The sequence below is a fragment of the Sinocyclocheilus anshuiensis genome, unplaced genomic scaffold (assembly GCF_001515605.1).
Source record: "Sinocyclocheilus anshuiensis isolate Anshui unplaced genomic scaffold, SAMN03320099.WGS_v1.1 scaffold375, whole genome shotgun sequence".
Taxonomy (NCBI): Eukaryota; Metazoa; Chordata; class Actinopteri; order Cypriniformes; family Cyprinidae; genus Sinocyclocheilus; species Sinocyclocheilus anshuiensis.
The window spans coordinates 315,405-331,657 of record NW_015549594.1 but is presented as its reverse complement, the minus strand read 5'-3'; the positions used below and the strand labels follow the sequence as shown (position 1 = coordinate 331,657).

General features: G+C 35.5%; 1 protein-coding gene across 3 annotated transcripts in view; it reads right to left on the bottom strand.

The window, feature by feature from the left end:
* Positions 1 to 16,253, bottom strand: part of astn1 (astrotactin 1) — a 267,140-nt gene that overhangs the window by 151,023 nt on the left and 99,864 nt on the right. For all 3 annotated transcript variants that reach the window (XM_016446854.1, XM_016446855.1, XM_016446856.1), the window contains 3 exons: positions 15,218 to 15,292; positions 10,150 to 10,287; positions 3,521 to 3,671 (listed from right to left, as the gene is read on the bottom strand). In XM_016446854.1, coding sequence (XP_016302340.1) covers positions 3,521 to 3,671; positions 10,150 to 10,287; positions 15,218 to 15,292 — 364 coding nt within the window. The remainder of the gene's footprint in view (positions 1 to 3,520; positions 3,672 to 10,149; positions 10,288 to 15,217; positions 15,293 to 16,253) is intronic.

The window sequence follows — 16,253 nt, the reverse complement described above, 5'->3', positions numbered from 1 at the left end:
TCCTGCTGGCCTTGACTGTCCCTCTATAGCAGATAGTCAGAGATGGACACAGTCCTTTAAAGCCACCTTTTGATCCTGGAAGGAAAAGAAGAAAAAGAAAAAAAAAAATGGTGTTTCTTCCCTGCTGCGCATCTGGATCACTCCCACTGAGTTTGCACTCAGGAGACCTTTGCCAAGTATTGACTAGTAACTCAGAAGTCCTTAACAGCCAGAACATGATAGGAGACAGAACAGCTTTTGGGGAGATTGTGAGCAGGCTGTCAAAGAGAGATGGAATGCATCAGTAAGAAACAGAGAACTCTACCTCCAGTGGATGACCTCAACTTAAACTTGCTCTCAGCAGTCAGGTTATACTGTAATACTTCTTTATACTGAAACACTTTTGAAATACTTTTTTTTTTAATAAACAATTTCAAACATTTCAAATAATAGCAAATTGTAATATATAATTAATAGTAAAATTAAATAGTAATAGTAAATATTACTACTAATAATAATTATTATTATTTTGAATATTAATGATGCTACCATTCTCTAAAGTGTGTGTATACAGTATATACAGGTATGGTAACACTTTAGTATAGGGACCAATTCTCACTAACTATTATGCTTATTAGCATGCCTATTAATGACATATTGGCTGTTTATTAGTAATACTAACTATTAATACGCAGTAAATGAGTAGTTTATTGAGGCAAAAGTTGCAGTTAATGGAGAAATATATATAAACACAGTTTTAAAATGTACAGTATGTCTTTATTATTTATTTATCTAAAAATACATATGTAAACTATTTGGTGGGAAAAATAATAATGGTAGTTTTTCAATTCAATTTTCTTTTTTTTTATTAATTAAGAGTTTTGCATTAAACCGGCATAGCATTGAAATTCATTGCCATTCTGATATTATACACTACTAACACATACATTCACATAATTCATTCACATACAGACAGCTACTGTACCAGCATTTGTCAGCAACATCTAAAAGTCTCTGTTGAACACGTCTGGCTGGCTCGCTTAGATCTAGAGAGGAGCCAATTTGTTTTTCATGTGGATGGCTGGATTGACGACAGGCACCCCTCTGTGTCCCACAAAAGCACTCAACACCTAGTGTGCTGGAGGGAAAGGAACTAATTAATCACATCATCATTTAGCGATTATCAGAGTATCTCCAAACTAGTGCACTGTTCCTCTCCCCAGGAGTGCCATACATCAGCTAGACAGAGCAGATCGGAACGAGCCCGCTCACGCAGACTGCGATATTAAAACACAGAAGCAGCAGTAGCACTGCTGTCCTCAGACAAGGTGTTAATTGATTAGGGGGGGAATGAGGCTCTCTGGGGGGCCCGTAGCGAGCTCTTATGATTGGACAGATTGAAGCATCATTTTTATAGCTTCAGTCATCTGTTAATTACAAAACATCAAGCTACGGGCTCAACAGAAGGGTGTGTTATGATTAAGAAGAGCAGGATGAATTTAGAGTTGAAATGTCTGTAAAATATTGAGAAGGCCATAACATCTGTTTCATTAACAGCAGGTTTGGTGCTGTCCGTCCAGCTTTACCTGAAGGAAATATAAGTGCTCGCAAGGAAGCAAAATAATATACGAAAATAGAGACAAGACAGAAGAGATCAATCAATCACAATTCAGTATGCAAATACAAGTAAGAATACGCAGCAGAATTTAGTGGTGCAATGACCTCATCTGTCAATAATTTCCTGACTAATATGAGGGGGATCATCAATTCTTGTCAATCTACACTGACCTATGAATTCCTCCCCAAGTTTTAATGCATGCTTGCAAATACTATTAGAAAACATGCTAATGTAATTCTTTTGATTTTGCAGTTCCATCGCCATGGGGGCATAAATTTGTCTTTACAATTTATTTACTTTAGCCTCTCACGAGTATAACAAGACACAGAAACTCATTAAATTACTGTGTACTGTTTAATATAATCTACAAATATGATGCAAGGGTAATTTTATGCTTGCATCAAAACAGACATAAGATATTTACAAATACATTCCCATTCGTAAGAGCTGTATTTATTAGGACAAAATAAAACATTACATCAGATTGAAAATAACAGATACCTTTATAAACTTTAGCATATAGTATGCTTGCCAGCAGTGCACTACACTGTAACCCTTTTTGATCTGCCAACCCTGATTTTGCTCCTATGATTTTTCCACATTGAATACAAAAAAAGCATGGTGACCACTGACTGTCAAGTTCAGTTGCAGTTTTGTTTGGTTTATTAAAAATATACATATATTCAGTCAGGAGTTTAACTCTGCGCATCATTTGCACACTAAATAAAAACTAGAATAACAAGTACTGCACTAATTTAAAGAAATGTTAAGTTGGTAAAACAAACAAAACAAAGCAAACAAACAAAAAAAACAACAACAAAACTTACCTAAACAACAAAACAAAACAAATACCAAACCAAACAGAACGATGCATGGCACCCATTGTCATTCAGTATTCAGAAAATACAATCAAAGCAAATATTTTTCAAATGAAACATCACAATGAACAGGAATAGTTATCTAATAAGGTTCGTGTTAGACATGTACCTGCACAAACCCTGATTCGCATGTTCATAAACATGAGCAGGAGATCATGAATGAAGTGAGTGTCAGAAAGATGGATGAGACACAGCACTTTTCATAAACCCTGGCTGAAACAATCCTCCCATCAGCAGGGCCAGCCAAACACACTAATCACGGCGCATGCCAGAGTGAGAAATCAAACACTTTAAGCGTACCTCAGCCAGATGGTGAGTGAAATCAGAGCCTCTGGCTCATTTCATGGCTGCTTAACAGCCACAAGCGAGGACGAGAGAGTGAGTGTGATGTAAAAAAAAAAGAAATGGAAGAAACAAATACGATTTTTCATGGTAAGTGACAAACTCCTTCGGCAGAAAAGGAATCCCTAACTTATAAAAGTAAATGTTTTTTCTTTTTTAAGAAATTGAGAACAAGGGGGTGTTCTTTCTTCAAATTTGTATAAACATTGTAAAGTTTATGGCGATACAGGCGTCGAAATGGCTTTTTTATCTCTGTTTTGAGTCTATGACAGTATGTAAACAACTAAACAGAGAAGTCTGCATCAATACACTTGTAATCTACAAGACAGCTGAAAGAGACAAGAAAAGAGATGGATTTCAAAGGGTGACAGACAGACAAAAAAAAAAAACTGGAGCTGTCAGATTAATATTAAATATGTGTAATTAAATCATTAAAAAAATGTGTTATTAGTTATTAAATTATCAATGCTGAAATATAACTATTATATACTATAAATATAAAACTAATGATATATGGACTTCTAAAGTCTCAGGCAAATTAATAAAAAATAAATAATAATAAAATTTTGAATTAATAAATAAATTATCTTCATTTGGGGGATTTTCTCAATTTTTACTACTATATACACACACATTTGTTTTATTATTATTTTTTTTTTTTTTATTCACAACCCTAAAAATAAGACAGGCAACGACAACTCACCACACAGCCAGTGGAGTCCAATTTGCGATCAGAGATGCAACGGAAATTTCGACTGCAGCCTCCATTGTCTTTTGAGCAGTCGCGCACCGGGCCAAAAGAGTCGAGCAGCACTTCTAGACTGTCAAAGGACGAAGAAATCATCAGCTCCTCCCTGTTGAACAATGATGCAGAGAAAACTCAGTTAGTAATGGCAGGTCAATACTGCAAACAACCTCTAGCATCTTTAGCCGTCATTAGGACAATATGTAATTATAATCTGCTTGTTTATTATATTATATTATATTATATTATATTATATTCACTTTATCCAATACATAAAAATGTCAAGAACTGGATATCAAAGAGGCAAGTAACGTAAAGCTAAAACTGACTATTGTGTCTTCTCTACACTACCATAAATCCAGCTAACGGGAAAAGCTTTCCAAAGCAGCAAAAGTAAGCAACAGCACTGAAGGCTAAACCTTGAACAGATGAACTCCATTGCTCTGACCTTGGTTTTAGCTGTGTGGCTGAAAAATTGTATTGGGTTATATTTATTTATATATATTTTTTTTTCCCTTTCTAGAGCACTTGAAACATCCAAATATTTATCATTACTATGAAATATGAATGGGCAGTGGTCATGATGAAGGAGCAAACCAGTGACCTTTTATTGTCTAATATATTTTAAGAGTGTGAAATCACCAGGCTGCTGGAGAAGTGGAGTGCTGTGATAAATGGATTCATAGTTCTGCTACTGTGATTTCGGCTTCAAGACAGAAATACTGCCTTTACGTTCCAAGTTTTGTTTTTCCTATTTTTCTGTTATGAAGTGGCCGATGAATCCGGTCTCAAAGCCAAGTGGTCTGTCAGTGTTTAAAAATGATGCAAATGACAATCAAATAAGTGCATGCATAAATATAAAAACAGAGAAACATTGTTAAAAATAAAGAAGGGAATAAAGGTATCTATCCTGCTAAAAAGATCAAGGATTCCTCATATTTATAAAGAAATTAATAAATTAAAACACAAGCATCACACATTTCACAGTGAACTATAATCACTGGAGATTCTCAGTAAATGTCGACCTTACTTAATAAAAAAACACTGCAGTTCTCACCTCAGGTTCCCTCGCTCACCAATCTTAGCACAATACTACTAGTGCAAGAGAAGGCAGACCTTTTAAAGCTATGATGTTATGGTCGTTAGGGGAAGATGTTATAGTAATAAGGCAGAATATATAATGACTCCCGTTCCACGGTAATGAGGGCACTTTGAACAAATTGAGACAAATCTACCTCTGTGAACAAAGGATCTCAATTGGCAGTGCTTAGAACAGAAAGTCTGTGGAAGCTCTAATTAGTAGCTTAACTCCAAATACAAAGCAAGCATTTTCAGACTAGACACTGAACACTTCTTTTCAACAGCAGCAAGAAGTAATTCAAATTAACCTTCACTTAAGACTGTAATAAAGAAGGCCATCCAAGTAATAGAAGATTCACTCTGTGATAAATGTGATACATAATACTTTTTCATCAAAAGCTAAGACACTAATCAGTGATATAGTCCTAAAACCTTCATTGTAACTGGAGACGTTGCAGTCAGCTTTGCATAATAACAATAATAATAATGATAACAGGTTAGTTTTGCTTTTGTATAACAGCTCAATAAACAAGAAGTTGATATTGAGTAACTTACATTTTAGACACAATATTGCTTTGTCCATTTTTCCTCCACCAACAAAAATAGTTCCAAAGTCACAGCAGAGCTGCTTTGCCTAAATAAAACAACACTTTTGAATGAATTGGTTGAGTGAATAATTCAATGATTAATTTGTTCCTATAGTAAATGCTTTGGTGTTACTAATGAATCATTTCATTGAATGAATCAATGACTCACTAATTAAGGCAGTCACCCGTTTCATTCCTGAATGAATCACTGTGTTTGAATGAATCGGCTGACCTAATGATTCTCTGACTCACTCTTAAAGAGTCACATGTCGACACCTACTGGTGTAACTAAACTATGTAACCTGCAGAAAGAATCACTGAAAAATTGTCAGCATTAGCCAGACTGATATTCTGTCAGTTGATGTACTTTACATCAACTGTACATTAGTGTGTCAGTTGCATCATTGTACATTACATTTTAATTTAGTTTTAGACACACATTTCAAACGATACTTGGCAGGCCCCCTGTGGTCTTGCTGCAGACCACCTATCTTCACAGAACCCTGGTGAACAATCCTGCTGAAACATAAATGCAATGACATTCCAAACATCTCCTTTATAGACACCAATACATAGTCTACTCTACACTGTATTCTCTCTAAACTGATTGTTCTGTGCAGTTCCAAGATTGCTTTTCCTTGGATCAGATTATGCTGCTGGGAGTAGAAGCGGTGTACTGGTTCACTTGCACAACGGTAGTGAAATGTGTTTGCTGTGCTTGAAATGAACAAATATGTACTGCGTGATGTACGAAGTCGACAGCTATGGTAATTTTCCAAACAAGCAGACTCTGGCTAGCATGGGAAATTGCAGTCTACAGACATTCAAAATATCATAAAAACGTGTTATTATACTAATATTTAATTCTCTAAGGAATAATTACAGCTTTAACAGTGGTCAAAGATGATCAGTGCAAGTAATGATGCTTAAATATAGAATTTCCCTCTACTTTCACAAGTAGGCTATGCCAAGTCAATAAATTCTAGCCAGACAAATTATTTAATATCTCATATTAACGGTGTCGCTGAGGTTATAAATTCCTTTTTTTCTTCTTTAGGGTTAATGGTACCCCTTTGGGTTTTACATATATGACTCAATTAAATCGTCCTTAAATGGGATAGTTCACCCAGAAATGAAAATTATTTAATCAATTACTTTCATCAGTTCATCTAATGTTACCCCAGATAGGGGTAGGGATACTTCTTATATATCCTGCAGAAGAAAGTAAATGACGACATTTTCATATTTGGGTGAACTGTTCCTTTAAAGATCAGGCAGTAAATTATCTCTTTGACGAATGTTTATTACCATGGTAAGAGTTACTTCGAAATATTCCAGTGCTCTGAAAAACACTTGGAACGGAGGCAATATTCAGCAAGCCCAGGGACAGGGGACCACATGGCCTGACAAATTTTGTACGGTGGACCCTGCGAAGCTAGCCACTCTGCGGGAGATCAGTAGGACACACTTAGAGGACCTTTCAAAGGAATAAAAATTAAGATAGAGCAAAGAAAATTTTAGTTTTCGCCACATATATATTGGTATTTATATATAAATAACAGCTCCATGAACATGTCTCTAAAAAAAAAAAAAAGACAATAGCAGCCAAATGAAAAACCATAAAAATAACAAATTAATTGTGTGTGTACAGTATGCAAGTGTGTGTGTGTGTGTGTTTGTGTGTGTGTGTGTTATATGGACAGTAAGTTAATTAGAGACAGAAATTACTAACTAGATTCAACTTTAACAGCAAGGTCTCTTTTAATTAACATCAGACAGTGATATTTTTTTCTTTCTGAGGATAACAGCAGCATGTTTTATAGGTTATTTCCAACTTTATTATTTCTTATGAACAAAACCATATCTATAATTGAATTTCCAAAAGTAACTTTTCCATTTTACTGCCTTTAAGGCCCTGAGCACTGAAATATTTAAAAGTTCCTTTAAGAACCAGCTACCATGATAATTCAGTGAGAGACTAATCACAAAATGAATCAATTTTGGGTTAAAAACAAATTAATCAAATCAGCATGTGCCCTTTGGCAATGCATTCAAAGCCCATGCAAGGTCTGGATAATGTCAAGCCACATCAATTTTGAGGCTTTACAAAAATAAATAAATAAATAAACACAAAAATACAAATCACCTCGTTTGATCGGAAATTTTAACAAGTTGTTCAATAAATGGGCTCAGTGGAATGTTTTACTAATAAATCATCCTCATATTTGACAACTCGCAAGAAGTGCCATTCAAACATTACATTTTACATTTATGCATTTAGCAGACACTTTTATCCAAAGCGACTTACAGTGCATTCAGGCTATACTTTTTTTTTTATCAGTATGTGTGTGTTCCCAGGGAATTGAACCCACAACCTTCTGCGCTATTAACACAATGCTCTACCACTGAGCCACAGGAACACAATAATAATCAAACAATAAATGTCATGTATAGTGGCTAAATTAAACCAATAGATGCTACGCAATTATATGCAATACTGAAAATAAGAATCTCAACAGGATTTCTGAAGAACTAAAAGGTGCAGGATGACATAACTGACACAACTGGATCTTGACACAAGTGTTTTAGAGCCTTATTTAACTCACAGAGCCTTTAACTGTATCTACTTTAGTTAAAGACAGTTGAGTTGAAAACACAGAGGCTACTTTAAAGTCTGGAACCACAGGCACTGAACAGGCATGTTGCTGTAATTTACTGTAATTATCCAGTCAACCTAAAAACACCCAAGACATCCTAGATCAGTAATCTTTCATTTGTTATGCTCAGTTGCCTAGAGGTAAAAAAGTGGGTCACGAGACCGTTCTGAGTGGGTCACTGGGTACGGCCAAAGAAACAACATCAACAACAAAAAACGTAATTCTTAATGTTTTTCTGATGCGAGACTTTTATTTTAAAAGACATGCATGAAAGCTGTTGACACTTCTGTCAGATGCAGTTTAAGTAAAGAGTGCCTGAGAAAAATGCACAGTCCCGATTCAGTATCTGCGGTCAGATGAGATGTTGACAGACTATGTCAGTGTCATTATTCTATCGTTATTTTCGTAACTTATGAAATAAAAGTCTCTCATCTCAGAAAAACAAACTATCCTGTCCTGCCAGATGTTATACCGTGCTCGTAGCACGCACTCTTCAATAGCACGCACGAATGTGGCGCTGCGCTGTATCACTTCACTAAAGCGCAGAAACTACGAGCATGCAACACGTGAAATAAAAGTACAGTACCGATAAATCACATAACTGGTACTGCGTGTGTTAGCTGGGAAGGATTTGCATGAAAGTATGATATTCATTCTATTCAGGAGCAGTTTTCACGTTTCATTAACAGTTCATGTTAGTATTGTATATTCACCATGGTAACTCCATGTTTCCATAACCCAAACATACCATGTTATTTTCACTTTATGTCATTTTGTATATGTTTAAATGACTGTGGTGGCTCAAACCAAAGTCCCTTTAAGGCAAGTCATGTCACTCGGCGGACATCTTTGAAACGCCTCTCGGGCATGCAAGTGCAGCTCCTATCATTTTGAATGGGGAAACATCAAATTCTCCAAAACTGTTCACTAAGCTTACGATTAAATTTTATATTTGAAATCACCAATGAAATCTGACAACAACTGTGTCATAAATGTTGTTTCTTTTGCTCAAATAGCGTTATAAAAAGCTTATTTTTCAGGCTATATCAGCCAGTGTGCATGTGCAGTCCAGGGGCCGGTTGCATAAACTGTTTAGACTAGTCTTAAAAAGTTAGTCATCTAATTTTTTTCTTCAAGACTGGTCATAACTTTTTTAATTCAGTTATGAAAAGGTAGATTGTTCTTATTTGTATTGGAAAAGGAAGACTGATTACCCCTTAGCAACTGCTAGTTGGTCAAACTAGTTCTTAAGACACAGTCTTAACATGGTGGCTAAGTTTATGCAACTGGCCCCTGAGTGCACGTCTCAGAACGGACTTCTTTCAGCAGCTGCAGCGACATGCTTTGCGATTGGCCCTTTCTTTCAGAAGGCGGGGCTTCCTGTGACTGAGTGGCCATATTAAGTGTTGCATTTTTCCCCATTCAAAACTATGAGTGACACGTCTTGGGTATTCTATAGTCTTTGCTCAAACCAACTTAATTGTATAAAAAAAAAAAAAACGTTTGGGACTGCTATATAAAGGAATAATATAAAGGCATACGGTTCAACATTAATTTAAGCAATGAATTCAGTCAATAGCATCCACAGAGGAAGAAGTGAACCTTTGCTAAGCTCTGCCCACCTTGGTTACTGTTACTCTCTCAAATAAGCTTTAAAGCACATATTTTTACATGAAAAGTGCCGTTTTAACAGTGGTAAAAAGTAATTGAGAAAAAGACATTTAAAGACATTGTCAAATTGCAGTTATGTGAACTGATGTTCATACAGCATATTTACTGTGGCGCAGAATGAACTCTTTACTATCGTCCTTATTTTGGTTCGAATCAATACGTAAATATTTATTTTATTTTGTTTTATAGCTTGGATCAAATGCAGGTGCTGTTATTGATGTTATGCAACATGCATTTCTTACGATTTATTTAAAGATTTGGAAAAATTATACATTTCTGTAAAATTCCATTTAAAACTTTCTAAACAACATGGACCTTCAAAGACTAATAAAAACATGTATGATAAAATGGTGGATGGCAACAGTTGCTATGTTAGGTAACAATTTTTAAGACAGGGCTTAGTGAAGGATCAATTATCACAAATTAATCTGATGGCTGGAAGGCTGCTCAAGGATCGGTCCAAACGGTTTTAAAATAAGCCCTAATGTTTATTTTATTTAGACTTTGACAATTTTAGGCAAACTATCAAATAATGCATTTCAATATGTCATCATGCTCAGCTATTCTTCTTTGAAACAATCTCCTACAGTACCTGACATCCACTGCGTCCTCCATGACAGTCATATCTGTCTTGCACTTGGCAGAGGGGTTGATGGCCAGCTCAGCTGGAGGAATGACAAAGCTTTTGCTAAGAGGCAGCCACATGCCTTCTCCAAGAGTGTATGTGAATCTGAAACACAGAAAGGCAAAGTGAATATTTCAGAAACCTCTCACAATGTTACCAAAAAAAAAAAACATTTTACATCATTCAGCCTGTTACAGGCTGCTGCATTGTGAGACAAGACAATTGGCATTTGGATGACAGTAGTTTTACAATTCAAAAAAAGAAAAAGTTTTTCTCTCGAGGATCCATGAAATTCTGGGTAGGAATCTAACAATAGTGGTGTCCAGGGTAACAACGAACGACACATTTTCACATTTAAAAAAGACAAGTTATTGTTTGTTTATATTCACTAAATGTTTTTTGACATGAAAAAAAAAATCCATACATCCTCATGAGAGACTCCCACATGTAAAGACTTCTATTCATTTGGTTTATTGTATCCGCCTCTGCACAGCGGAGCAAGTGTTTAACAAATAATGTGTTCTTACAAATCCATCTTAAGGTTCAAACAGACTGTTGACAGAAAAAAAAAAGCTGCTCTTCTCCCCTGCAAAATCAAATATAACCACATTTTTCAGTTTGACCCTCACTCTGGAATGGTAGCACATTTTAAAACTTGAGTCATTACCGGAATGCTTATCTGACCTTGAAAACTCCCCCCACCCCCTGGTTTTAGTGCTGAGAGACGTCCAGGCGGATAAGATCAACTTGTGGGTGGATATCCATAGAGGACTACAAAAACAAAGCAACTGAGCATTGTAAAATAATGCCCAGAACAGAAGGTCCAAAGAGTTTGTGTGAGTAATTGAAAACTGGCACATCTACAAGCTAGCTCTGTTTTACTGCACTTCAATTCACTTTGAAATCCCGAGGTTTCGACTTGGTGTCATAACACTTAATTAATAAACGCAGTTTTGTCCAGCATTGACTTGCATACAATGGAAAAAGTCTAAGCCATGAATATGAACAGGTATTTTTTTTTCCTGTGAAGAATAGCCAGGATGTACTTGTATGATTCAATCACTTGCTGATTCATTCCTTCATTCATTTGCTTTCCCCCTGTAAACTCAAATAATGTTATTCCACCCATGCATCTGAAGAAAGCCGCATGTACATGAGCTAAACAATCACCCCAGTAATTCTATTTGCATAAGATGCATTATGCAAACAAAAATACTGTCTGATTACATTATTGGAAGCACTTTTAGCTTTCCAGGATTATGCATGCGAAGATGTGATTTAAACCTACACTGTAAAAATATAATGACATTTTATCATTAGTCACAATAGAATAGTGACTCATGATGAATCTACGTAAAAAAAATAAAAAATAATAATAATAATAAAAACACTTGTTAGACTGACAATATTCATCCAAATGTTGTCCAAACTAGGCTAACTGAGGCAAACCGCTTTATAATTAACAATGTTGCTGATTGGTTAAGGGTCTATGAGCTCCCAGTGCACATTGTGGCATGAATAAATTATGCGGTTCCCTTTCAGTCGGTCACTCTCGACGTCACGCTGGCCTACGCCAAAAAGTAGGGGCGCAGGTGACTTCCACAGGACACTGGAAGGGGCAGTAGCTGTGGCCTTTTGGTAGGATCCCAATTCGTCGGTCATCCGACGTGACGTCGAGAGTGACCGACTGAAAGGGAACGTCTCGGTTACGTATGGTAACCCTCGTTCCCTGAAGGAGGGAACGGAGACGTCATGTCCCGTCACCACAGCTCCTGTACTACCGCTGAGCGGCCGGGTCACCGGCTCGGCTCCTCAGTGAAAACCTGAATGTGTGCTGCATCTGCTGCCTACTTATACTCACGCTGTGATCAGCAGCAAAAAAAGTAATAAGGTGAAATATTTATTCAATTTAAAATTACTGTCTTCTATTTTAATATATTTTCAAATGTAAATTATTCCTGTGAAGGCAAAGCTGAATTTTCAGCAGTCGTTCCTCCAGTCTTCAATGTCACGTGATCCTTCAGAAATCATTCTAATATGATTATTTGATGTGCAAGAAACATTTCTTTTTATTATCAACGTCAAAAAAAGTTTAATAATTTGGTGGAAAACAAGATACATTTTTAGGGTTCTTTGATTAATAGAAAAATTATACATTTAAGTCTTTACAGTCACTTTTGATCAATGTTATGCTACCTTAAGTAATAATTTCTGTCGAAAAAGAATCACATACTATGCTGAACAAAACAAACCCTGAATTAACTTCTAAAAAAAAGAGAAAAGCAGCTATAACCCTCAGATTACCCTCCTCTTGTGTACTAAATGGAGCTCTCCATCTGCTGCGGTTTAATACACTGCAATAAATTGCTTTTCTTGATCACAGTTAAGTCTATTAAACTTGCATCTTTTCCTATATGTTTGAATAAATAAGCCACTACCAACCGCCTAATTTATTTATTTTCCTAAAGTGGTTTCAAATGCAGGTGCTTCAATTGTAGTTGTGCTCTCACAGTATATGCATGGCTAATAATAATAATAATAATAATAGTAGATGCTGGAAAAGGCTAAATATAATCAATCAATTTATTAACTGGCTCATTTAATTCACATTTAAAACCTCACAGACAGCAATGTACCAACACCAACATTCTTCACTAACTACATAAATAACGATAAATTTAATATTTAAATATTTAAAGAGATTATACTATGCTCATCTTTAAATTAGTGACTTTTCAATAACATCTAAAATACCAACATATATTATGCATATCAAAATATATTTGCCGTTTTTCAGGAAAGATGGCACATTCTCATATGAAAAGGAACTTCTTTGCATTTTCACGTGAAAGACCATTCCTATTAACACATCTGTTACACAAGATGTGTTAAATACCTGTGAACAACATTCTTACACCGATAACAAGAGGACTGTCACCACTTGTGGAAAAAAAATGCACAGACAAATATGCGTTTAATGCATACATTTTAAACTACTAGAAAATGCAATTGCGTCTGAATTCTGACCACAATATGCTGCAATACACAGCAAGCTTGTTTTTCCAAGTTGCGCTCATCAGTCTGGATTTCTCCACATGAATCTCATCACACCTGGGTGGTGTGTGTGCCTCATCAACTGTAATCACAAGCTCATTTATGTCAATATATCCTCCATCATCAGCTACCATTTACATTAAATCCAAATAAACCGGGATCATTTCATGTGTACACAGCGTTTTTTCCTCGTCAGATATGCCGTTAATGGTAAACTGATCTGTTCAAGTAACAGTTTCTTGTCAAATCTTTCAGGCAGAAATTTCAGTGCAATCCATACTCATATGTGTTTCATAATTCCATGACAGCTCAAAAAGAAATTTTTCGAACACCACAGATTTGCTGAAAACTCACCCAAGTGTTTTGCAATATGCAGATTCAAGAAAAAGGGGACGTAACGTGAAGCTTGACACATCTGAATATTGTCGCCTGCTAGTGTGAAACAGCTTCAATTGAGTTTTGCAGGAAAATGACTTGTAAATGGATTACCGAACAAAACTGAGGCAGGGAAAGAACTCCCTCGTCGCAGGTGGAAGTTAAAAGGGAAAAACACATCTATCAAAAAAGTGAGGGTACCTTTTAAAATATCTCAGCAAACTGAGTCAATAACAAACAAAGGCGGAACCTCATAACAGGACGGAAAAGAAATAACCATAAAAAGCAGCTCTGTTACAAGTAGCAGAATTCAACATATTGATGGGTGTACCAAAGTTTGCACGAGATGTTTACAGACACAGTAGCTATCTTTGAATGGTTAGCAGATTGGAAAGTAAATCAGGTTAGAGCGTTTAAAAAAAAAAAAAAAAAAAAAACCTCCAAATTTAAAAAAAATGCAGACTGTTAGTTGCACCATAACAACATATTTTCGTCTCTCATTCTTGTACTTTATAGTTCCACTTTAAAAGTTTAACAAATATCAGTCACATCATTTCCGAGTCTGATATCGAAAGCTAGATATATAAATGAATAAGTGAAGCATTCAAAATTGATTATGGCCTTTCCTATTCATTCATGGCACAAATCAATGATGTATGTGAAATTGAAAATAAATCTTTCATTCAAGTCGTCTCAAACATTCACGTCTGTGCAGGTTTGTTTGGAAATAAAACATTTAATTGTCCCAATGAAATGTATTTGTTTGGTGGCCCAAAGCCAAGGGATATGAGATTTTACACCTTTTGATTTTACATCCTATAACTCAGATTCCAATTACAAGATGCCCTCCCTTGTTGTTTTCAAATGAGAAAGAACATTGATTCATACGATTTGTAAATAAATTGCTTGTGATTTGTACAAACGAATTAGGGTTGAACAATCAAAGGACTTCAGAATGTCATGGATGAGATCTATGAATAATTCAGAACATGAAGATTGTGCATGGCAACTGAAGGTAACCATATGTTGCAACAATTGGATAAGCATTGCTAAATATTCCAAAACATAAACCTCACAGATTGAAACATCTCCAGTGCATAAAGCAATGCACTGATCAGTCTTGAGTCTCCAGTTATAGACTAAACATTGTCTAAATCCCCGCCTTTGTACATGGATTATTTTTTTTTTTTGTAGGGAACCGCATTCAGTGGCCCTGTATTAAAAGTAATTACAACATTTTTCTATTTTCAAGTTTTTATTTAAACTGTGAAAGGAGCTCTTTGAAGCTGAATAAAGAAATGTCAGCTTAGCCAAAATGACAAAATAAGTGTACTCTATTTCACAAGCTACTCCGTCTCAACAGAAACCTATTACATACTTGTCAGCACCTTTTTTTAAAGCTTATTTTATGCAGTGATATAAAATAGAATGTTCTGTTTTCTCAGAAGTAACTTTTTTTTTTTTTAATTACTTTTGGAATTACTACTAACTGGTCCTGTTTTTACAGTATGTATACATTGTTCATCGCACTACTTAGATATCTTTTTAGTTCTCATTTTGAACTGGGTCACAAGCTAAAAAGCACAAATAAAGTGATCTTTCTTACCTAAAAATGCGATCAGATGGCTGCTCTCCCATCACCAAGTCAAAGCCACGTTGGAAAATTGTGTAGGGCCATGGGCTGCAAAACAGAAAGGGCATAAATCAAAAACAAAACAAATAATTCATGCTTAAAAAAAAAAAAAACTATGTCACACCATAGACTCGTCATTCATTGTTAAACAGCTCCAGTCTTCACTAAAGCCATGTGACCTTTAAAATTGCATGACTTTGTGATGAAAACATAACCATCTTTTAAAAGGGGAGTTCCTTTTTGAACTCACATCAGACCAATTATGTTTCTAACATAAATATCACAGAAATTCCTCCAGCAGATGTTTTTTGTAAAACTGTGACCTGACAGCAGCATCTCCGTCAGTCAGTGCAGTATAGACGTGAGCGTGACTTCAAATGTGTGTGTATCCAAAGCTCTATGAGAACTGATGGAGATTAATGCAGAGAGGCAGCTGTGGGGATAGGGGCTGTCGCTGCAGAATAAGAGAAAAGACAAGAAGCTGATGCCTCTAAGTAAGCTGTTACTCACAGCAAAAGAGCAATCACAGCCTGGTTAGGCCACTTCCCACCACAGATCACCTACTGCGGTTTAAATATCAACATTTGTCCCACAGCATTCGTATAAGAGAACCAAAAGCAGAAGCGTTCTGAGAATCCATTACACAGAAAGGTGCACAATCTAAAAATAAAATAAAATGTTTTGGTATTGATATACAAGAGAGAAAAAAAAAATAAGAATACCATACTGACAATTCATTACAGAAGAAGGTGAAAGAATAAATAAATAGCTTTTATATATAGAAAGTAAAAGCATTCTGAGAATTAATTACATAGGAGGAATAAAATAATAGTGCAAAATCTAAAAATAAAATAAAATAACTAAAATAAAATAAAATAAAATAAAAAAGTCAGTTCCAACATCTACATTTTTGGTCTGTACTTATGTCTGACAGTTTAATTCACATTACAAGGTAAACGATAACATCATTTTAATTTTTTAGGAGGAGTGAACTGTTCACTTATATATA